The sequence below is a fragment of the Hylobates moloch genome, unplaced genomic scaffold (genome assembly GCF_009828535.3).
Source record: "Hylobates moloch isolate HMO894 unplaced genomic scaffold, HMol_V3 SCAFFOLD_22, whole genome shotgun sequence".
NCBI lineage: Eukaryota > Metazoa > Chordata > Mammalia > Primates > Hylobatidae > Hylobates > Hylobates moloch.
Window position 1 is genome coordinate 2,418,928 of NW_026652297.1, and position 22,905 is coordinate 2,441,832.

At 47.7% G+C, this 22,905-nt stretch overlaps 1 protein-coding gene and 1 pseudogene across 25 annotated transcripts in view; both read right to left on the minus strand.

Moving 5' to 3' along the window:
* The window catches only part of PRPF40B (pre-mRNA processing factor 40 homolog B), a 67,794-nt gene that overhangs the window by 9,677 nt on the left and 35,212 nt on the right, over positions 1-22,905 (minus strand). For 2 of the 25 annotated variants that reach the window (XM_058433445.1, XM_058433444.1), the window contains exons 1-13: positions 11,379-11,529; positions 4,356-4,436; positions 4,118-4,135; positions 3,437-3,580; positions 3,058-3,123; positions 2,360-2,387; positions 2,099-2,124; positions 1,852-1,962; positions 1,429-1,549; positions 1,315-1,339; positions 887-1,093; positions 524-647; positions 378-442 (exon numbers count right to left, since the gene is read on the minus strand). In XM_058433445.1, coding sequence (XP_058289428.1) covers positions 378-442; positions 524-647; positions 887-1,093; positions 1,315-1,339; positions 1,429-1,549; positions 1,852-1,962; positions 2,099-2,124; positions 2,360-2,387; positions 3,058-3,123; positions 3,437-3,580; positions 4,118-4,135; positions 4,356-4,436; positions 11,379-11,381 — 1,019 coding nt within the window. In that variant the 5' untranslated portion in view covers positions 11,382-11,529. The other 23 variants (XM_032143917.2, XM_032143916.2, XM_058433456.1 and 20 more) reach the window with 18 other exon arrangements.
* On the minus strand, positions 15,400-16,658 carry LOC116461903 (HIG1 domain family member 1A, mitochondrial-like; annotated as a pseudogene).

Sequence of the window (22,905 nt, forward strand, 5' to 3'; positions counted from 1 at the left end):
GGGACCTGAACACCATTCATGGTGAAGTAGGGGTGACAGGAAGTGAGGGGAAGAGATGCAGCTCCAAGACACTGCAAATACTGGGCCCTTTTCCTTTGGGGTTCTCAAGTCACCCTATCCAGCACCCTCATTCCCCCAATTAATTCAATTCAGTTTGATTCAATTCAGGAAGCATTTACTGAATGTGTTGTGTCAGATACCTTTCCTTTCCTTCTCCTGGAGGCCCTCCAGCTTTTGTTCCCCTTGCACCCCAACCCAATCTATCACTGTCCTGACTCTGGTTCCCTTAGGGCTGAGTGTTGAGCTGGGGTTTCCTAGGGAGTCCCTAGCATAGCTGCTCTCATGAACAGGGCCTGGCTCCCTCTGCCCAGGCCTACCTGTAACGGGGGTCGGTGACCACCATCTTCATGGCCTGTTCCCATGAGGCATTGGAGGGGACAGCCTGGAATGAAGCAGGTGGGAGTCATGGGGCCTGCTCCGCTCCGCCCCCTCCAAACCTTCCCTGGGAGCCCCACTCCAGCACCTTGTCCCTCAGCAGTTCCTTGAATGCCTGCTTTGCCTTCTCCCGGTTGCTCCAACTGAGGCCAGACCTCTCTGGTTCTGGCTTTGATTCCTCCTCCTCCTGCTGTGGCTGATGCTGTCCAGAACTGGAGGGCACAGGGGACTCAGCCACAGGGTCCCCCAGCTCTCACAGCTTTCAGTGCCCTGAACTCTTGGCAACATATCACCCCCTCCTTGTTCCCCAGGGCAGCCTTTTTCTGCCCTTCAGAGGTCACACCCAGATCTTCAAACCCCTCCTGAGAGAGAGGCCCAGCAGAGGACAAGGGCTGAACCAGGCTGGGAGTCTGAGGCCAACATCGGGAATGCCATGGGGGGCAGCCCTCACCTGCTGGGGCCCTCCTCCAGCTGCTGCAGGAACCCCTGTTCCAGGGGCTGGGTGGCCTCCGACACATCACAATCTTCACTCCCACCTGGCTCAGGTTCCAGGAGGCCTGTGGGCACTGGGGTGGGGCCAGGAGGTGCAGGTGGGGGGTCAGGCTGTGGCTGAGGTGGCTGTGGCTGAAGTGTCTGTGGCAGCTGCTGCTGCTGTTTCCTGCAGATGAGCCAGAAGGGCAGTGTCCAGGAGGGCAAGAATGGAGGACTTCAGGGGCTGGCTGGTTTCTCTATACTGGGAAGGACTGGGGACAGAGGGGATGACCCCACAAGGAGACAGAGCTGGCTCTTCCTCCCACAGTGTAGAGATCATGGCGACAGAGTCTACTCCCACACTCCAGGTGCCCCAACTATAAATGGATAGGTGGGCAAGTCACTCACCCTGCAGCCTCTTGTTTGACTAGAACTGCTATGGGAAAAGATAACACAGTCAGTCACAGGGGCAATAGGGAACCCCCAGAACTCCTGACCCGGCCCACCCGTAGGACATCTCACCCTCTAGGTCATCCAGATCCTTGGGCCGGGTCCAGCGAGACTCTTTACTCTGGTTGTTATAGTAATAAGGTTTGCCTGTGTCCGACTTGTACTCTTTCCAGGGACATTGGGACAGGAGCAGCTGCAAGAGGATGGGATAGGAGCCATCAGTGGGATGGGCAAGCTCTCCAGCCAGTCAGGGGAGCTAAGGAGACCCAGTGAGTAGAGGACACAGGAACCTTTAGCTACCACCTGGCCTGGCTCAAACTGGGGAAGGTGGACTTCTTGAGATCCTACGGAGGTATTTCCAGGGAGGGTAGGGAGTGGTCAGGGACCTTGGGACCAGAGGAACCATCATGAATATGGTTAGAGACTAAGGGAAGGCCAAGGACTTGGAAGGGTCAGGGCAGCTGAAAGGAAGGGCCAGAAAGCCCAGCTCAGGACCTCGGCCTTGGACTTGAGCACGCTGGGCTTCTCCCACACGGACTGCTTGTCGTCAGCATTGTAGTAGTAGATGCGCCCATCTGGGGCCACATGCTCACTCCATAGGGCCCTCTGGTTGGGGGGGGGGGGGGCACAGAATGGTGATCAAGGCCCCTTTTCCAAAGCCTCTCCTCACCCCAAAGATTTAACTATCAGTCCCCCACTCTCAGGCTTTCTACCCAGAGACCCCTGAGCTGGAAGAACTCACCGGAGGGCCTGTCCCAGCTACAGCAGCTAGAAAAAAAAAAGCCAAAGGATACATATTAAGTCTTTGCTCCAACCTCCATTTTATCCCCACCTATGCCTCCCGTATTCCAGCCCCAGTAAATAGTCCCCTGGTCCCATCAATATCCCAGACTCCTTGGCATCCCAACAGGCATGATCCAGGGTGGGCTCCAGTCCATGGTCCCCTCTCCCCTATGCCCCCCAACCTCCGAGCCTGGGGGGAGCAGGCCCCCAGAAGACTCACAGCTGGCGGTGTCCGCACCTGGAGCCGTCTGCCGAAGAAAGAGGAGGGGGAAGGGTTGGGGCCAAGCCCAGTGGCCCCCAGGACCCAGGCCATGGGGGATGGAGAAGCAGGCCAGGCCAGAATCCATGTGTCCTGCTCCTAGTGATCTCTGCTCCCTAACAGGCTTCCCCCACCCTTCAGGGCCATAGCTCTGGGATCCCAGGGGAGAATCGCGTAGCAGCTCCATTCTTCATTCTCCTCAAGTGACAGTATTTGGTTGAGACAACTCCTGAGGCTCATTCCTTCACAGTGGATGCCAAATTCTATATCCTACCCAGACTGTGCTACACTGGGCAATAGCATAAGAAGGCACAGCAAGATCCCCAGGTGCTACTGACTCTTCTGGGGACAAAGAGGATGTGAAGAACTGTATTCATGTGTCCACAGTGTGTGGCTCTGTGAGGATAAGTGTGCTCCTTAAGGGAGCTGGACAAGGCATGTGAGTGACAAGAGAATGTATATGCCTTTGGGGATGAGTGGGAAACTAGAAGAGCTGAGTACATGGCTGGCGAGGAGGATTTGAGTGTGGGGAGTGCTGCCGGGGACCTGGGTGGATATGATGAGAAGAGGGAAAGAATGGAGGTCATAGTCCTGTATTCCAAGTCAGACTCACGGGACTGCAGGGCAGAGCCTGCTACCTGCTGGCCCCTAGTGCTTACCGCTGCGGTGACAGGCACCGCTGGCATCAGCATTCCTGGCATCATCGGAGGTACCATTCCTGGTATCTATGGATACAAAGAAGACAGAAACCAACCACCAAGGTAAGGGCTGGAACAGGAGGGACAGGGTACCTCAAAGGGTCCTGAGAGATCTCACTGGAGCCATGACCCTCACTTGGGCACTTCCTCAGACAACCCCCAGATTCTGGCCTCTCACCTTGCCTGATAGTTGTCTGTCATTCAGCAGACAAATCCACATGGGTCTAGCCCAAAGCTCCCTTCCTTCCCCAGTTTCTGAGGCCTACATGCCTGCTCTTATCTCCACCCCTAGCTAAACTGACAGGGTTTTCTGAGGCCCCAGGGGAGGAAAGACAATTACCTGTGTGAGTGGTGGTGGCGCCCCCATTGGTGGAAGCATTGGGGGCAGGATGCCAGGTGGCATGGGGGGGATAGCTGGTGGTCTCTGACTCATGGGGGGAAGCCCCATCGGAGGAAAGGGTGGGGGGATCCCTGGAGGGGGCATCTGGAAATGAGGAAAGGAAGAGATACTGAGCAGGGAAGACACCGCCTTGTCAGAGGCAGAGAGGACCTGTCAGGAAATACCCACCACCTCCCTCCCCGACCCTCCACCCTGCTCTAAGGCAATTCCAAGGCTTTAGTTTGAGAAGCACAAGGCATGAAACTGCCTCCCTCCTCACCACTGAGAAAGACTGATAACTGGGGTCTAACAGGCAAGCACACAGCTTCTTAATTATAACGGGAAAGGAAAGGAATAAGGGAAGTTTAACAGCACCAGACTGAGACTGGAAGGCTCCACCTCTTCAGCAATTCTCCCCCAAAGAGGCCTCTCAGATGAAGGGGCAGAAGGCAGGTATCCAGGTACCCAAGTACCCCAGTCCCCTGCCTCCCATCCCTTTCTCTCCAACTCATGACCACCAATGCCATTCCAGCCCGAAATCTGTGGCATATTTAAAGAGCATAGGTAAGGAATAGTGAAAGAGATAGATAGTCCCACCCTGCCCTCACATTAATGGGGTCTTTTCCCTTCCACTTCTCCTACCTCCAGCCCCAGTGTGTCCTAAGGTCAAAAAGACAAAGGGGGAATTGTCAATGTTATGTACTGAGAGCTTCACAATAGCTCTCCCCAACCCAATGCCCAAGTAAAACCATCCCTCTTCCAAGGGCAGCAAAAGGGGCATTACAGGAAAACTGTGCTGGTGATGCAGCAGTGGCTAGGGGCTGGGGAGTTGGGGGTGCAGGCTGGAAAAGCCAAGCCCAGGGAAAGACATAAAACTTACGAAGGGTGGTGGCATCATGGGGGGCCCCGGTGGGAAGGGGGCAGGCGCTGCTGGGGGCCGGGGACCAGAATCGGGAACCGACTGTTGAGGGAGAGAAAAGTCATAGGACCCAGGATGGGCACAGAGATGGGCTTTTTGCAGAAGGGAAGCAGAAGTGGTGAGGATGAAAAAGGAGCACAAAGTTCAGGAGGGTCTTCAAGCCCGATTTCCTGCCCACCCCAAGCCCTTAGCCCTTGGTAGGTTTGCTCTCTCTTGTGCCAGCTCAGAGCCAGCTGGCTGAGCCCCTTGAATGTCATCTTTATTTTGAAAGTTTCCATTTTGTCAAAGCAACAGAAAAGATGAAGGAGGCTTCACTACAGGCACAGACTGGCTCTACCTAAGGCTTCTAATCCATTCTCCTGCCTGTGGGCAAGGCTGTGCCTCTCTCACGTAAGTTAGAGGTCTCTTTTATTCCCAAAGTATCTAGGGAGGGAGTCGCCTCTTTTATAGTTCCCCTACCTTAATTAGCCCAGTTACAGAGATTCAATCCAAAGCTCGCTCAACACAAATAGTCGCTAGTCCTTTAAAATGCTTGTCTCCCTAATTCTCATCTCTTCATGACCAGCTTCCTCCCCTAACTGACCTCATCCTTAGCCACCTACTTTCTTTGACATCTTCCACTTCCAATCGCCAGCTTCATCTCTTTGGCTTTACCTCCATCCCCTTTTTGGTGTCCGTCCCCTCCTCTACAAATCCTGAACTATCTCCCTGTGGATGTAGGCTTTGAACCGCTTAGGTTGCCCTATCCTACCCCCAATGGCTGTCCGCATCCCATCTTTTGGTTCTCAGCTTAAGTATCACTTATTTTAAGACGACCTCCTGACTCTATTTAAAGTAGCTCCTTCCTATTTCTCTATCTGATCCCCTTTTTAGTTTCCTCATGTACATAATTTTGTAATTATTATGTTTGCCTGGATATGTTTTCCCCAACAAGAGTGTAATAACATTCCATCAAGACAGGGATCATATCTGACTTGTTGGAAGCTATATTCCTGGTACCTACCAGCATCTGGCACACAATAGGTATTCAGCAAATATTGAACGAATGAAGAACAAACGGAACAAATCTCTATATAGAACCTTCTACTTCTAAAAATTCATTTTATAGGCATAGCCCTACATGGCCAAAATGCTGTATGTTTAAGGTTTTCATTTCAGTATTATTTGTAAAAACAGAAGATTGGAATCAGCCTAAATAGCCACCGGTAAGGAGCTATGAAATTATATATACACATAAAATGCAATGCTATACAATTATAAACAAGAATGACGAAGCTTACTGTCTCGATATGATCTATAAGATATATTAACAACTGGGAAAAACAAGGTGCAGCAAACTTTTATCATTTGTATAAAAATCAGAGACAAAAGATGATACACAAGAAATGGTAGAAAGGGACAGAGGTAAAGGGGAGACTTTTCCCTGTATGGCTTTTTTATCTTTTGAATACGCAGCCATCTGACTATATTGCCCATTCAAAAACAAACAAACAAACAAACAAACTCACTGTAAGTGAACCGAGGCTTGGAGATGCAGCTAAAAGGCCCAGCCCTTCTGCCTCTTTGCCTGAAAGTTAGGGGGTGATAGGGAGGAATCCCAGGGAAAGGTGGTATCTGGCTGAAGACAAGGTACCTCACTGCTGCCAATTTCCCCTATGCTGAGAATGCTCAGCATTTAAAAACACCCTTCATGTCTACCTTTAAAATATCTGTTCCTGGCCGGGCGCAGTGGCTCACACCTGTAATCCCAGCACTTTGGGAGGCTGAGGTGGGCAGATCATGAGGTCAGGAGATCGAGGCCATCCTGGCCAACACGGTGACATCCTGTCTCTACTAGAAATACAAAAACAAAATTAGCCAGGCATGATGGCAGGCGCCTGTAGTCCCAGCTACTCGGGAGAGGTGGGAGAATGAGGTGAACCCGGGAGGTGGAGCTTGCAGTGAGCCAAGGCGCCACTGCACTCCAACTCCAGCCTGGGCAACAGAGCAAGATTTCGTCTCCAACAAAAAAAAAAAAAAAAAATTATGTTCCTGGCTTGGTGCGGTGGCTCATGCCTGTAATCCCAGCACTTTGGGAGGCCAAGTGGGCAGATCACCTGAGGTCAGGAGTTCGAGACCAGCTTGGCCAACATGGTGAAACCTCTACTAAAAATACAAAAATTAGCCAGGTGTGGTGGTGCACGCCTGTAGTCTCAGCTACTGGGGAGGCTGAGGCACGAGAATTGCTTGAACCCAGGAGGTGGAGGTTGCATTGAGCTGAGACTGCACCACTGCACTCCAGCCTGGGTGACAGAGTGAGACACTCTCAAAAAGACAAAACAACAACAACAAAAAAAAAACTGTCCATCTTGTCCTAAGAAGAAAAGGGTATGAGCTAAACTACTCCAATGTGACTCACCTTCTCTAAGTGCTCAACTGCTTTAGTTCTGTATTCAGACTTGCTCTTGCCCCTGATGCTTTCCTCAGTCAGAAACTAATCAATAGTGGAGGAAATACAATTTTCTGTGTCACACTTTCCCATCTCAAGCTGCCTCAGGAGCCTCTCTAACATCTTTGGGTCCTACCAGGCTCCAGGGGAGCCCGTCTCAGAGACTGGCACCACACCATTCAATTGTCCAAATGGAAACCTATGAGTCACTCTCCACAACTCCCTCTTCCTTGCCAATAAATCACCAAGTCTTGTTAACTTTACCTCCTCAAGATTTCTTGAATCTATCCATTTCTCTCCATTTCCTTTTCCACCACCCATCTTGCCCAAGCCACCATCTTTTTTCATCTAATTGCAGTGACCTCCCAACTGTTTTCCCCACATCCACTCCAATCGGCAGCTATAACAAGCTCTTCAAAGTGCACCTCAGACTGTTAGTCCCCTGCTTAAAACTCTTCAATGGCTTCCCACTGCTCTTAGGGTAAATAGTAAACCCCCTGACCAGTAAGGCTATGAGGGGGTCTGCTACCCAGCTATCTTGCCAACCTCCCCCATGCTGAGCTCCTGGGTCTCAGCTCCAGCCCCACTCACCTTCTCTCAGCTCTCCCACCTCAGGCATCCACCTTTGCCTGAGAAAACTGGGTTGGCCCTGCCAACCCCACACACCTTGCCTACATACACTTCACATCTACCAATCATTTCTTCACGAAAGCTTTTCCCAACTCCCTGAACTAGTCACAGCCCTCTTTTATATACTTGTACAACACCATGTACCTTCTCTTTCAGCAATTATCCATTAGAATTTTATAGTTATTTGTATAATCCTGATTATATTATTATTCTATTTGGCATGAATAAAAAACAAATGCTGCCAATTAAATTATAATATCCTGTCAATTTGAAGATGCATCCTGACTTGACAAATGTTCAAATACGAGTCTCAGAATTAATGAAATATAATATCCGTGGCCCCTACTAGACTGAAAACACTGAAGGGCAGGGACTTCATCTGTTTTTGCTCACCTCATATCCAGTTCCCATTGTGTTTTCCTTACCACCATTGATGGGTACAAAGTAGGTGCTAATAAATATGTGTTAATTTAATGACTAAATGGTCTTGGCAAGTCCTACAAAACAGTAGGGGGCCACTGGTAAGTTAGGTCTAGTAGTTATTCAGGGAACATAGAATGTCAGAACTGGAGGAGACCCTGACAGTCACCCAAGGTATCCCCCTTTTTCAGGGAATAATTTGTCCAAGGAGCACCGCTGGTTAGGGACAGAACCGGGACTGGATCCAATCTGCCCTCTGGCCCTCCTCCCTTAAAAGCAAAGCTCCTGCCACATGAAGCAGGTCTGTTTGCAATCTAGTACATCTCCTGCAACCTAAGTGATTAAATCACCAACGATTCAACATTTTATTGAGAACTTACCGGTTCCTGACTGCCTACCCTACAAAATCTTTCTTCTAACAGTCAAAGCCTTGCAACGAAGGCCACCCCACACTCTTTTTTGCTCATCCTGACTCAATGGCTTCCCTCCTCCTCTCTTTGCACAGAATTGTTAGATTACCCTCAAGTGAAACACATTTCTTTTATTCTACAGTCTCATGCTTTGTTCAAGATGATCCAATATTCACCTCCTTCAGGTTACTCTTATGACTATCCCACACACATACACACACTCCTACCTGTGTCCCTCCAGGATAAATGATGCACTACTTTGCAGAGTGACATGATACTCTGTGAATGTTTGCTGGGTGTTTCATGTGGGACTGCTTGTCTCCCACTCATGTGGGGATTTCCCTACATTCAGGGATTGAGTTTTCTCCTTTTATACCTCCCCCAAGTGTTTAGTCAGGGCCCTGCACACAAAGTGCTGTGATAAAATGCAGTCTCATCTCTAACCTTATTAGATTTTTGCATACTGGAATATCCTAAAATGCACGTTGAAAACAGTGTGTACACGTGTGCATATGTACATCTGTATAAATTCTCTGACACATAGGCTGTGATAGAGAGAGGTAGCTTGGCAAAGGTCTTGTGGCTTGGAAAAAGGAAATTGGAATGAAATGTTGGCATGAGAAAACCTAATAAAGCTAACTGTATACAGTCATCTTCAACTTGGGATGAAGACCTCTGGCCAGAATTCAGACACTGTCCTATTCTGGACAGTTCCCCACAGAGGACAGAACAATGGAATAAACATAAACTACTACGGAACTTCCAAAGCCCTTCCTTCCCTGAGCTTCCCGTGTTCTGTCCCTGCTTTCCTGAAACACCCCATCCCTCTCCTACCTGCTGCAGTGCCATAAAACTTTGGGTCTTATTTTATTTCTGGGTGAGAATATGAAGACATGACTACTGACAGGGAAGGATACAGAAATGGTTGCTGAAAGAGAAACAGATCCTGTGTCTTCCCTAGAACAAAAACACATTTGTGGGCTGAGAGATGAAGAGACACTTGATCATCTGATCATCATATGTTCACCTCGGCCAGTGAGGGGCCACCCCTTTCCCACCACCAAAGATGCAATCAATACTTCTGAGACTTTGCATCTAAGGGGCATCTCAGAACTTAGCACTCATTAGAATAAAAGGAGAAAAGGACAAGAATGGAGAGGCAGAAGGAAAAGAACAGAAAGAGGGAATGATAACAGCTAATAGCTAATATTTACTGAGCACTTATTATGAGCCAGATACTGTGTCAAACACTCATTTGATCCTGGCAACCATCTTTGAGATTATTATTCCCATTTTACAGATAAAGAAACTGAGGTTCAGAGATTAAGTAACCTGACCAAGGTTCCAAGACATTAAATGGGAGAGGCAGGTTTGGAATCCAAGCAGTCTGACCCCAAAGCCTGTGCTTTCAACCAGTTCACAAAGCTGCCTCCCAGCAAGGATGATGGTGCCACAGATGATACTTCTTACATTCAGATACATTTCCTTTTTTCTTTTTTAACCCCAATCCTTATACAATCCAGAAATCCTCAGCGAGCCAGGTGTTCCCAAGGTCTGCTTGCTCTGACTCACTCCCACTCCCTGAAGATGAAGGCTGGGAGGCACATCTCTCAGAAAGTGGTAGCCATCATAAAAAAAAAAAAGGCGAGAGACCAGCTGGTGACCCTGTAATCTACCTGCGGCCCTTCTTCAGCTGCCCCAAACAGCACCTGCCCTTCCGTTTCAAAGACCATCCTAGTTTCCAACTTTCCTGGATCAGCCCTACTCTTCCTCTTGCTCCCCAAAGATCTGCCTTACTAGAAAGTATCTTCCTGTTGCTTTTTTTTTTTTTTTTTTTTTTTGGAGACAGAGCTTCGCTCTTGTTGCCCAGACTGGAGTGCAATGGCGCGATCTCAGCTCACCACAACCTCTGCCTCCCGGGTTCAAGCGATGCTTCCGCCTCAGCCTCCAGAGTAGCTAGGATTACAGGCATGCGCCACCACGCCTGACTAATTTTGCATTTTTAGTAAAGACGGGGTTTCTCCATGTTGGTCAGGCTGGTCTCCAACTCCTGACCTCAGGTGATTCGCCCGCCTCGGCCTCCCAAAGTGCTGGGATTACAGGCATGAGCCACCGCGCCCGGCCCCTGTTGCTTCTTTCTGATCCTGCCATCTCATCACTCTCCCTCTGATGAAGCGAGTGTTACTTTTGGTCTCCATCATTGTGGAGTTAGGTTTCAACCTCCTCCTCTCCTTAGAGTTCTTCCATCCCTCCAACAGGATAGGCTAGCCGGCCCCAGCCCGGCAGGCTTTCTGTCTCCCATCCTCCCCCGTACCCGTGGGGATTTCTCCAGCCCCAGCCCAAGGCCTCGCCTCCATCTTCATCCTTTCCTTTGCTTCCCTACCAAACCCATTCTCCTAAACTTCCTCCTCAAAAACCTATTCATTTAGACCCTGCAAGAGATCTGGATTTAATTTTCATGCATTTCCTTTTTTAAAAAATTGATGGGAAATCTGAGGCCCAAAGAAAGGTAATGACTTGCCCAAGGTCACACAGAGTCGTTAGTTTGTTGATGGCCTGGGCTGGGAGCCCCTTTCCTCAGAGGCCCTCTCTTCGCCTCAGGAGACAAGCTCTTGCAAATGCAGGAAGGTGAAGCAGAGAGTCCCCAAGTGGTCTGAGGAGCACCCAGGCTTCCAAAGGGAACTGGCGCTGGGGCTGGGGGAGGGGCATGTCGCACACCAAATATCCCAGGAGGGGAAACTGGTCACCACCTGTCCCCTGGTCCCGAGTCCCCTCATGTCTGCCCTCTCTCTTCTTTCCCGATCTTTCTCCGCGAACCCACCCCCACCTCTCCCATTCCCACTCCTCACCCCGTCCCGCCACTCTCGCCCCTTTCGCCCCCGGCCAGGCTCCATCATGGCCTCCCCCGCCCCTTCGCCCCCAGTCCCCACCCCCATCCCCCCTCCCGGGCTCTCTTCCCTCACCCTCGGCCCCCCTCGCCCTCCCCGGGGTCCCGGCTATCCCCAGCGGCCTCCCCGCCCCCTCGGCCACGGCCCGGGCCGCAGGGGGCGCTGTGGGACCGCCCCGAGCCCCTCCACCCCCGCGCGGGGATGTTACCATGCCAGAGCCTCCGAGCAGCTGGGCCGGCTCAGCCCACCCGCCAGTAAGAGCCGCTCTGATTGGCCAGACCGCAGCCGGGAGGGCGGGGCCGGCGGGGGGTCGCACCCCTTCGTGGCCGGGGCTCCGGTGGCTCCCGCCGGCGAGCGGGGCCCCAACCGGCCCGGTGTGTTTGGTCCCGCCCCCCCGGCGCGGAGAAGCAGGCCCCGCCCCCGCGCCGCCGAGTCCCGGGTCCGCCCCCCGGGGGGCGGGGCACGCCTGCTCCCGCCTCTGACTGACGGTCGGGGGCCGGCGCCTCTGCCTCTCCCAGCTGCCTGCGTCCTGGCTTCGCAGTCGCCGGCGCTCCAGGCGCCGAAGCGTTCACGCCCTTTGTAGGGTGCCTTTGCGCTGCACAGCGAATTTAATTTGCTGTGTAGTTCTTTTACAGTACTTTTAAGTTAATTAACTCCAGAACTATTTGTTGAGCTCCTGTGAGGTGGCAGGGTCTGTCTCAGGGACTGACTGAGCACACTGCAGCTTGAAAAAAAAAAGACAAATCCCCGAAATCACGCCCTTGTGGGGCGTACACGTGCTTCTCGCGTGACCCTGAAGTTCACTTTTGGGACCTGGCTCCCACTGAGCGCTGAACTCATGAAAGCAGGGCCCACTCTGACAGAAGTTAAAAATGTGAGGTACATGCCTGCTGTGCGGCTGCGGAAACTGTAACCTGGAGCTCTGCGGTGAATGCGCTGAAGGCCTTGGGGCTGGAGAGTGACGAGCCCCAGGCACACGAGTGCAGAAAGGCGCTGACCGCCAGCCTGCAAAGCCCCGCCAAAGGCGCTTCCTGTTCCCTTTCTTCCCCCTTCACCTGAGCCGGGACTCGCGTGATGCCGTGCTAGGTTCCTGAGATCCAAAGAACTCCGGAGAGGTAGAAAAACTCCTGACACGAAGGAGAAGTCCTGAGTTAGAGGTGACACCTGGGAGGAAAAGGAAGTGGGATTCACCCTTGTGGGCTGCTGTAGAGAGAAAATGCTTTGTGGTTTAATCAAAATGATACCCACATGGTCTCAAATGAAGGCCCAGCTCTGCGGTTTTCTTTTCTTATTTGAGGCAGCGTATTGATCTGTCACCCAGGCTGAAGTGCAGTGGCACAATCAGGGTTCACTGCAGCCTCAGCCCCTCCTGGTCTCAACCGGTCCATCTCCCTCAGCCTCCTAGTAGCTGGGACTACAGGTATGTGCCACCACACCCGGCTAATTTTGTAACTTTTTGGAGACGACGTCTCCCTGTGTGTACTGCCCAGGCTGGGTCCTGTGGTTTTCAAACTTTTGGGGGGCGGTGAGGGGACTGGCGCGCGGCCCGCAGCCGCCGCCGCGGCGGCGAGAGAAGGGAACGGAGGGGGCGGGCGGGGGAGGGGGACGGACCACCCGCGGCCTCTCGACCGCTCCCACCTTCCCCCGGGGGCTGCCGCGATGCCCGCGCAGCTGGGGCGATTTTCAAACTATTATTGAGATCTCTAAGTATAGCAGAAGTGGTCCAGAGGTTCCGTGAACTTTTATGAATTGCATTTTTATTTTTTAAATGTTTTTCTTTTTAATGAAATATTTCTTAGAACATGTACACACGTATAGAATCAAATAATTGTACCAGATTTGTTAAGACAAACAACAGAGCCCTGTCCCCATCGTCTTCCCCTCTCTGGAGGCAACGTTTTCACCTCTTTCAGCTGTTTCTTCTGGCATTTACCTTCACATCTCCGGCCTTCCTCCAGCTGCAGCCCTCCCCCCAGGGCAAGGGGTCCAAGGGGATTTGCCCATGCAAAGCACACTTGCCCAGGAATAGACCATATTCTGAATACCGGGGACCCTGGAATTCCCTGCCCAGCTTCCTCCTTGGGTCTGTCCTCCCCAGGGAGACCTTGTGTTTTTTTCCTGCACAAATTTTTATTTTTCCTGGAATTAATAATCTTGTTTTTAAAAATCATTTATTTTCTATGTATTTCTCACAAAATCTACCTGAAATTCTTCCCCCAGTTGCTTAAATCTCCTATCAGAATATCTAGATATAGCAGAGAATTTTCTCCATTTCATCTTCTTGAAGACATCACTGCTGGAGACTGCTGACCTTCTCCAATCTGACTGTTCATCCCCTCACCTTGCTGCACATCTGGCAACCTGGCATCTCTTTTCTCATTCTCCTGGGCATGTTCTTTGCCTCATTCTTTTGTTGTTGTTGTTTTGTTTTGTTTTGTTTTGTTTTTGTTTTTGTTTTGTTTTGTTTTGTTTTGAGACAGAGTCTCGCTCTTGTTGCCCAGGCTGGAGTGCAGTGGCCCACTGAACCTCCACCACCTGGGTTCAAGCTATCCTCCTGCCTCAGCCTCCCAAGTAGCTGGGACTCCAGGCGTGCACCACCACACCCGGCTAATTTTTGTATTTTTAGTAGAGACAGGGTTTCACCATGCTGGCCAGGCTGGACTCGAACTCCTGAGCTCAAGTGATCTGCCTGCCTCGACCTGGCAAAGTGTTGGGATTACAGGCGTGAGTCACTTTGCCTGGCTGCCTCAACTCTTCTGTGGGATTTTTATTTGCCATATTCTATGCTTTTCTTTTTTTTTTTATTTTTTTGACATGGTCACTTATTTTTATAACAATACATATACCATGTTATCACCATGGAATGTAAATTCAGGTTAGACAAGAGAATTTCACAAGTGTGATGGCATTCTGTATTATAGAAAAGCATGTGTATAATGTCTGTTCAAACCAGCTTGCTTATAAATCATTAATTCCATTATAGGTAATATGTTTCATTTAACGTTTACAATTCTTATGGAGAAAATAACACACACATTTAAAAAGTGTTCTTCAGTTACCTTTCCATAAGTGCTTGAAATACATGTTTCTGTTTCAAGACGACATTTAAAAATTATTCTTATATTACAGCAGCAAATATAGATGTCTACAATTACAAAAGGACTAAACTGGAATTCATAAGTTATCCTCATGTTTACAGTTAAGATTCTTTAATAAATACTACTACTATGCAGCTCTATTGTAAGCTTCCTAGATTTGATTTAAACACATACACATATATACTTTCAGCTGTGAGAGGTTTTACAAGTTATAGTCCATGCACTTTTTTTTTTTTTTTGTATTTTTAATAGAGATGGGGTTTCATTGTGTTAGCCAGGATGGTCTCAATCTCCTGACTTCATGATCCACCTGCCTCGGCCTCCCAAAGTGCTGAGATTACAGGCGTGAGCCACCGCACCCAGCCTCCATGCACTTTTTTGACAGAGTTCTAAAAGAGCCAGCCAGCCAGTCCACAAGACAGGCAGAAAAAAGTTAAATTAACTGGGGCAAATAGGACTCATATAACATCCAAAACATGCAAGATTCTGCAGCAAACTAGGAGTACTTCAAGGTTGGTTTGCTATCTTCTTTAGAACTAATATTATCTTAACAGTTTAAGAAGGTGGACATTTCAACACCATCATTTAGGTGACATGTTTCTTTTGTGTTAATTTGACTCCCCTGAATGACCTAGTTAGTAAACTAGTCACTAGTAATTCAGTCACCAGGCAAATCAAGCCTGCAAGAAAGGCCAGTATTCACGATGCCATGTTATCAGCTGAACCCACTCAAATAGTTTATTTTCAGCATTAATATGTAGCTTCAATAATGAGATGTGGACGCGGTGGCTTATGCCTGTAATCCCAGCACTTTGGGAGGCCGAGGTGGGTGGATCGCTTGAGGTTAGGAGTACAAGACCAACCTGGCTAATATGGTGAAACCCCGTCTCTACTAAAAAAAAAATACAAAAATTAGCTGGGCGTGGTGACGAGCACCTGTAATCCTAGCTACTCAGGAGGCTGAGGCAGGAGAATCACTTGAACTCAGGAGGCAGAGGTTGCAGTGAGCGAGATTGTGCCACTGCACTCTAGCCTGGGCAACAGAGCAAGACTCCATCTCAAAAAAAAAAAAAAAAGAGATGCCTAACTAAAGAAGCAAGCTCCTCCAACAAGACCAAGATAGCATCTCTTCTAAGGTGTGGGTTTTGCCCAGAACTCCCGATACAAGGAATGATAGCCCATACCAACAGTCATTGCTCCTTCAACAAAGCCTTGGGCTGCCACACACATGTGGATCAGATGATGCAACATTTTAGTATTTCCCCTGCTCTTCAATTTATATAATACATATGCAACAATTGCTGCAAAACCTGCCATTCCAGTGGGGATAAATGGTGCCTCTTTAGCTTTTCAAATACGTTTGGATCCCTGATTTTCATCATATGAAGAAAGGGAAACATCTGTGTCTGTTGACACAGTGATTGCTTGAATAAGCTCCCTAGAGCGAGAAAACCCCCTCACACACCAACCGGCTTCTGATCCCCACCTGTGCCTGTGTTTTTCTTGATTTATAATACTTCCGCTTTTTTGAGGAGACCATCATCCAGAAGCTTCCTGAGAAAGGCAGCAGTAAATTATTTTGGAACTTTGCATGTTTGCTGTTGTCATTTTTCAACTGTGACCCTTGGATTGGTTGTTTGGCTGGGTAATGAATTCCTTCAGAATTATGAAGGCATTGCTACATGGTCTTCTAGCTTCTGACACTGCTGTGGAGAATGAGAAGTCTGAAGCCTTTTAATTCCTTGTCCTTTCTAGGTGACTTTTCCCCTCTCTGAACTTCTTGTTTCCAATGTTCTGAAATTGCAGTGATATGTCTTGGTGAGTGGCTATTATCTTCCATTGTGCTGGGCACTCAGTGCCCCTCACTTTTGGGGAATAATCTTGAATCATCCTATTGGTGATTTCTTCGTATTTTCTCTATTCTTTCTTTTTTGGAACTCCTATTACTTGGACGATGGACCTGTTAAACTGGTCCTTCTAATTTCTTATTTTTCTCTCTAGCTTTGCATCTTTTTTACTTTATTTTCTGGGAGATTTCCTCAACTTTATCTCCCCACTCCTCTGAGTTTTTCCATCTTTTAAAGGTTTTAATCACTTTCACTTTATTTTTATTCTCTGAATTGTCCTCTTTATAGCATATTTTGTTTCAGGGTTATCTTATCTCAGAAGCTGTTACTGATAGTTCTGTCATTTTTTTTTCTCTGCATAATCTCTGCTCCAAATTTCTTTTTCTGTTGTTTTGGTCTCTGTCTTCTATATTAGATTATTTTCTTGGAGGTCTTAGAATCCTTGGTTGTCTGCTCACACTTAAGGATGGGTCACCTAAAAGCTGACTGGAAGCATTTGTTCTCTGTCTGTTCAGGTGGTACATGGATGGGCTTGTCAGTCATGAGCTTTTTTTTTTTTTTTTTTTTTTTTTTCAGACGGAGTCTCGCTCTGTCGCCAGGCTGGAGTGCAGTGGCGTGATCTCAGCTCACTGCAACCTCCAACTCCCTGGTTCAAGCGATTCTCCTGCCTCAGCCTCCTGCATAGCCGCGATTACAGGTACGTGCCAACACGCCTGGCTAATTTTTGTATTTTTAGTAGAGACGGGGTTTCACCATGTTGGCCAGGATGGTCTCAATCTCCTGACCTCGTGATCCACCCACCTCAGCCTCCCAAAGTGCTGGGATTACAGGTGTGAGCCACCACACCCGGCCAGTCATGAGCTTCTTTGCACAATGATCTGGCTGGGAACTTCTGATGTCAGCATTCCTAGGTTTTCCTTCTCAGGGTCGTCAGACAGAGGAGATTGCCCATCTCTGGTCTGGCACAACCAATTCCGTTTGCCATATAGTTCTGCCACTGCCTTAGGATCTATCCTTCTCTAGTGTAAGTGAGTAATCTCTCATCCATCTGGTTTCCACTTCTGAAAATATTTTGCTCGTCTCTTCTCCTGTTTCCCTGTCCTTATGGATTTATGCCTTTAAAAATCCCTTGGCTACATGGGTTTTTAGTGGACAAATTTGGATGCTCATGTTCAATCTACCGTTTTTTACCCAGAAACTTTAAATATATTTTAACTGGTTTTAAAACAGTAGTTTAAAAATATACATATGAATATCAAATTTCTGGGTTCATGAAAACAGGCTTGTTGACATTAAATGACTTTATAATAGAAAGATATCATGAAATTAAACTTATAAAAATGTGTACTAATAAAATATTGCTTTTCTTGAGACAGGGTCTCATTCTGACACCCAGGCTAGAGTGCAGTGGTGTGGTCTCGGCTCACTGTAGCCTCTGCCTCCCAGGCTCAGGTGACCCTCCCACCTCAGCCTCCTGAGTAGCTGGGTCTACAGGCATGTATTACCACACTGGCTAATTTTTGTATTTTTTGTAGAGATGGGGTTTCAGCATTTTTCCCAGCCTGGTCTCAAACTTCTGGGCTCGAGCCGTCTGCCTGCCCTGGCCTCCGAAAGTGCTGGGATTACAGGCGTGAGCCACCACGTCCAGCCAAAATATTGTTTTTGTTTTGGTTAGTGAGGGTCTGCATAAAGCTTTGCTTGAGAAGGGGTTGGGTGATTTTTTGTTTGTTTTAAAGTTTGTAAACATCTCTCCCGGGCTAGCGATCACCAAACTATGGCCTTTGAACTGTGGTGAAGGTGTTGTAGCCGGCCACCAAGATGCTCATGTGAGAGGGGCCAAGAAGGACTAATGTCTACAAGAGGGAGCATCTCAGTCCCAGGGGAAAAGGGTATGCAAATAAAGGAGACTCACCATTGGCAAAGGAGGAAGAGTTATTTCCTAACACCCTCCAGTACCTTCCTAATTGCTAGCCCTTTGCCCTGGTTGCCCACAATCCCACCATAGTCTCGAGCATTACAAAACATTGCATTTTAAAAAATCAACTTTATTGAGGTGTAATTTACATATAATGGCAATTTTAAGTGTACAATACAATGAATTTTCACAAATGTATCCAGTCATGTGGCGATCACCATCATCATATCCTTTACACAGTCAGTCTCCTCCCTGCTGACCTGGCTTCTGGCATCTACTGATCTGGTTTCTATCACTATTGTTTTGCCTTCCTAGAATTTCATATAAGTGGAATCACATAGTTTGTAGGAGTTTGTGTCTGGCTTCTTTCATTAGTATAATGCTTTTGAAATTTTCCATGTCATTGCATGTGTTAGTAGTTCATTCCTTTGTCATGTGAAGTGGTATATTTCATCACACCGACATACTACAATTTGTTTATCCATTCGCCAGTTGATGGACTGTTGTGTTTGGGTTGTTTTCAGGTTTATCAATACTTCTGTATAGATTTATGTGTGGACATATGTTTTATAATAAATATTTAAATACTTAGGAGTGGGATTGCTGGGCTATATGCTAACGCATATTTTTTAAAAAACCTGCTGGCTGGGTGCGGTGGCTCACACCTGTAATCCCAGCACTTTGGGAGGCCAAGGCAGGTGAATGACCTGAAGTCAGGAGTTCGAGACCAGCCTAGCCAACATGGTGAAACCCCGTCTCTACTAAAAATACAAAAATTAGCCGAGCATGGTGGTGCGCGCCTGTAATCCAAGCTACTTGGGAGGCTGAGGCAGGAGAATCGCTTGAACCCGGGAGGCGGAGGTTGCAGTGAGCCGAGATTGCACCACTGCACTCCAGCTTGGGCGACAGAGCAAGACTCCATCTCAAAAAAAAAAAAACAAACAAACAAAAAAAAACAAACAAACAAACAAAAAAAAACATGCCAAACTCTTTTTCCAAAGTGGCTGTACATTCCCACTGGCAATATACCATGTAAGAGTTTAACTTTCCCAAAATCTTCCTCAATACTTGGTATTGTCACGCTTTTTATCATCTGACTCATTCTTATCAGAGTTGGGATCTCATGGTTTTAACTTGTACTTCCCTAATGCAATGACTAATAAGTTGAGAATTTTTTATGTGCTTATTCGCCATTTGTATATTTTCTTTTTTTTTTCTTTTTGAGACACAGTCTTGCTCTGTCGCCCGGGCTGGAGTGCAGTGGCACGATCACAGCTCACTGCAGCCTTGACTTCCCTGGACTCAGTGAGCCTCCCGCCTCAGCCTCCCAAGTAGCTGGAACTACAGGCAGGTGCCACCACACCCAGCTAATTTTTGTATTTTCAGTAGAGATGGAGTTTCACCATATTGGTCAGGCTGGTCTCAAACTCCTGACCTCATGATCCACCCACCTCAGCCTCCCAAAGTACTGGGATTACAGGCGTAAGCCATTGCACCTGGCCCATTTGTATAACTTCTTTCGTGATGTGTGTATTTGAATCTTGGGTTGTTTGTCTTCTTGTGGAGTTGTAGTAGCTCTTTATCTATTCTGGATACAACTCCTTTATCAAATAGATGTTTGCAAATACTTTTCAGTCTAGTCAGTAGGTTTCAATTCATTTTCTTTTGTTGTTGTTTTTAAATAATTTCAGCTTTTACTTTTTTCCATTTGTAATTATGATCATAATTTTTTTTTTATTTTTTAAAATTTCAATAGGTTTCTGGGAAACAGATGGTGTTTGGTTACATAAATAAGTTATTTAGTGGTGATTTCTGAGATTTAAGTGCACCCATCACCCGAGCAGTGTACACTGTACCCAATGAGTAGTCTTTTTTTTTTTTTTTTTTTTGAGACGGAGTCTCGCTCTGTCACCCAGGCTGGAGTGCAGTGGCACGAACTCAGCTCACTGCAAGCTCTGCCTCCCCAGGTTCATGCCATTCTCCTGTCTCAGCCTCCCGAGTAGCTGGGACTACAGGAGCCCGCCACCATGCCCGGCTAATTTTTCATATTTTTAGTAGAGACTGGGTTTCACTGTGTTAGCCAGGATGGTCTCGATCTCCTGACCTCGTGATCTGCCCACCTCGGCCTCCCAAAGGGCTGGGATTACAAGCGTGAGCCACTGCGCCCGGCCCCAGTGTGTAGTCTTTTATCCCTCACCCCCCGCTCCCACTCTTTCCTCTGAGTCCCCAAAGTCCATTGTATCATTCTTATGCCTTTGTGTCCTCATAGCTTAGCTCCCACAACTTTTACTTTAGACTCGGGGTACATGTGCAGGTTTGTTACATGGGTATATTGCGTGAATGTTGTGGTTGGGGGTATGATTGATCCCATCACCCAGATATTGAGCATAGTGCCCAATAGTTAGTTTTTCGGCTCTTTCCTCCTTTTCTCCCTCCTGCTTCCAGTACTCCCCAGTGTCTTTTGCTGCCATATTTCTGGCCATATGTACCCAATGTTTAGCTTATAAATGAGAACACATGGTATTTGGTTTTCTATGCTTGCATTAATTTGCTTAGGATAATAGCCTCCAGCTGCATCCGTGTTGTTGCAAAGGACATTATTTCATTCTTTTTTATGGCTGTCTAGTATTCCATGGTGTGTATGGACCACATTTTCTTTATCCAAAACACTGTTGACGGTCATGTCATGGAATCAACTTGATTCCATGTTTTTGCTATTGTGAATGGCACTGTGATGGATATGAGTGCATGTGTCTTTTTGGTAGAACGATTTATTTTCTTTTGGGTATATACCGAGTAATGGGATTGCTGGGTTGAATGGTAGTTCTGTTTTGTTTCGTTTTTTAATTTTTTTTTTTTTTTTTTTTTTTTTTGAACTCTTGTTGCCCAGGCTGGAGTGTAATGCCACAATCTCAGCTCACTGCAACCTCCACCTCCCAGGTTCAAGCGATTCTCCTGCCTCAGCCTCCCAAGTAGCCGGGATTACAGCCACCTGCTGCCATGCCTGGCTAATGTTTTGTATTTTTAGTAGAGATGGGGTTTCACCACGTTGGCCAGGCTGGTCTTGAACTCCTGACCTCAGGTGATCCACCCACCAGGACCTCCCAAAGTGCTAGGATTACGGGTGTGAGCCACCGTGCCCAGCCAGTTCTGTTTTATTTTGTTTTTGTTTTTTTGAGACAAGGTCTCACTCTGTCACCCAGGCTGCAGTGCAGTGGTGTGATCACAGCTCACTGCAGCCTTGACCTCCCTGGACTCAGTGATCCTCCCGCCTCAGCCTCCCAAGTAGCTGGAACTACAGGTACGTGCCACCATGCCTGGCTAAGTTTTGTATTTTTTGTAGAGATGGGGTTTTTCCATGTTGCCCAGGCTGGTCTGAACTCTTGAGCTCAAGTGATCTGCCCACCTCAGCCTCCCAAAGTTCTGGGATTACAGGCATGAGCCACTGCACCCGGCCAATTTGAGATCTAACTTTTTTTGGGGGGGCGGGGGGCGGGGGACGGAGTCTTGCTCTGCCGCCCAGACCGGAGTGCAGTGGCGTGATCTGGGCCCACTGCAAGCTCTGCCTCCCGGGTTCATGCCATTCTCCTGCCTCAGCCTCCTGAGTAGCTGGGACTACAGGCGCCCACCACCACACTCGGCTAATTTTTTGCATTTTTAGTAGAGACGGGGTTTCACCGTGTTAGCCAGGATGGTCTCGATCTCCTGACCTCGTGATCCACCTGCCTCGGCCTCCCAAAGTGCTGGGATTACAGGCGTGAGCCACCGCGCCCGGCCTCTCTTTTCTTCCTGGTAAATATGGCTAGAGTTTTATTAATTGCATTAATCTTTTCAAAACATCAGATTTTATTGCATTGATTTTCTTCTATTTTTGTTTGTTTTCTATTGGTCTCTATTCTTATCCTTATTATTTCCTGCCTTCTGCTTATTTTGGGTTTTTTTGTTCTTCCTTTTCTAGTTTTTTCCTCTAAGCACTGATTTGGCAGCATCCTCAAAATTGTGATATGTTTCTATTTTTACTTGGTTCAAAGTATTTCATAACTTTCCCGGTGATTTCTTTTTTGACTCAGGGTTATATGGAAGTATGTTGCTTAATTTGTAAAATATTTGGGAATTTTCCAAAGATCTCTCAATTATTGATTTATAGTTTAATACCATAGTGGTCAGAGAACATATTTTGTATGAATTTAGCCTTCTTAGGTTAATTGATACTTGTTTTATGGCCCAAATTATGGTTTATATGATCATTGTTCCATATGCATAGGGAATAATATGTGTCCTGTTGTTGGGTGAAGTGTTCTATGACTGTCAATGGAGTCAAGTTGGTTGATAGTATTTTTCAAAACCTCTATACTTTTTATTTTTTGCTACTTCTATCAACTCCTGCAAGAGAAGTGCTGGAATCTCCAACTATAATTTTGGATTTACCTATTCCTCTTTTCAGTTCTGGAAGCTTTTTGCTTCATGTATTTTGAAGCAATGTTATTAGGTGTATACACATTTAGAATTATGTCCCCCTTATTAATTGACATCTTTAGCATTATGGGATGTTCTTCCCTCTGTGTGTGTGTGTGTGTGTGTGTGTGTGTGTGTGTGTGTCAGGGTATCTATCACTTAGGCTGGGGTGTAGTGGTGTGAACATGGCTCACTGCAGCCTTGACCTCCTGGGCTCAAGTGATCCTCCCGCCTCAACCTCTCAGGTAGCTAGGATCCCAGGCATGCGCCACCATGTCTGGCTATTTTTTAAATTTTTTTGTAGAGCTAGGCTCTCACCATGTTGCCCAGGCTGGTCTCAAACTCCTGGGCTCAAGTGATCCTCCCACCTCGGCCTCCCAAATTGTTGGGATTACAGGCGTGAGCTACTGAGCCTGGCCT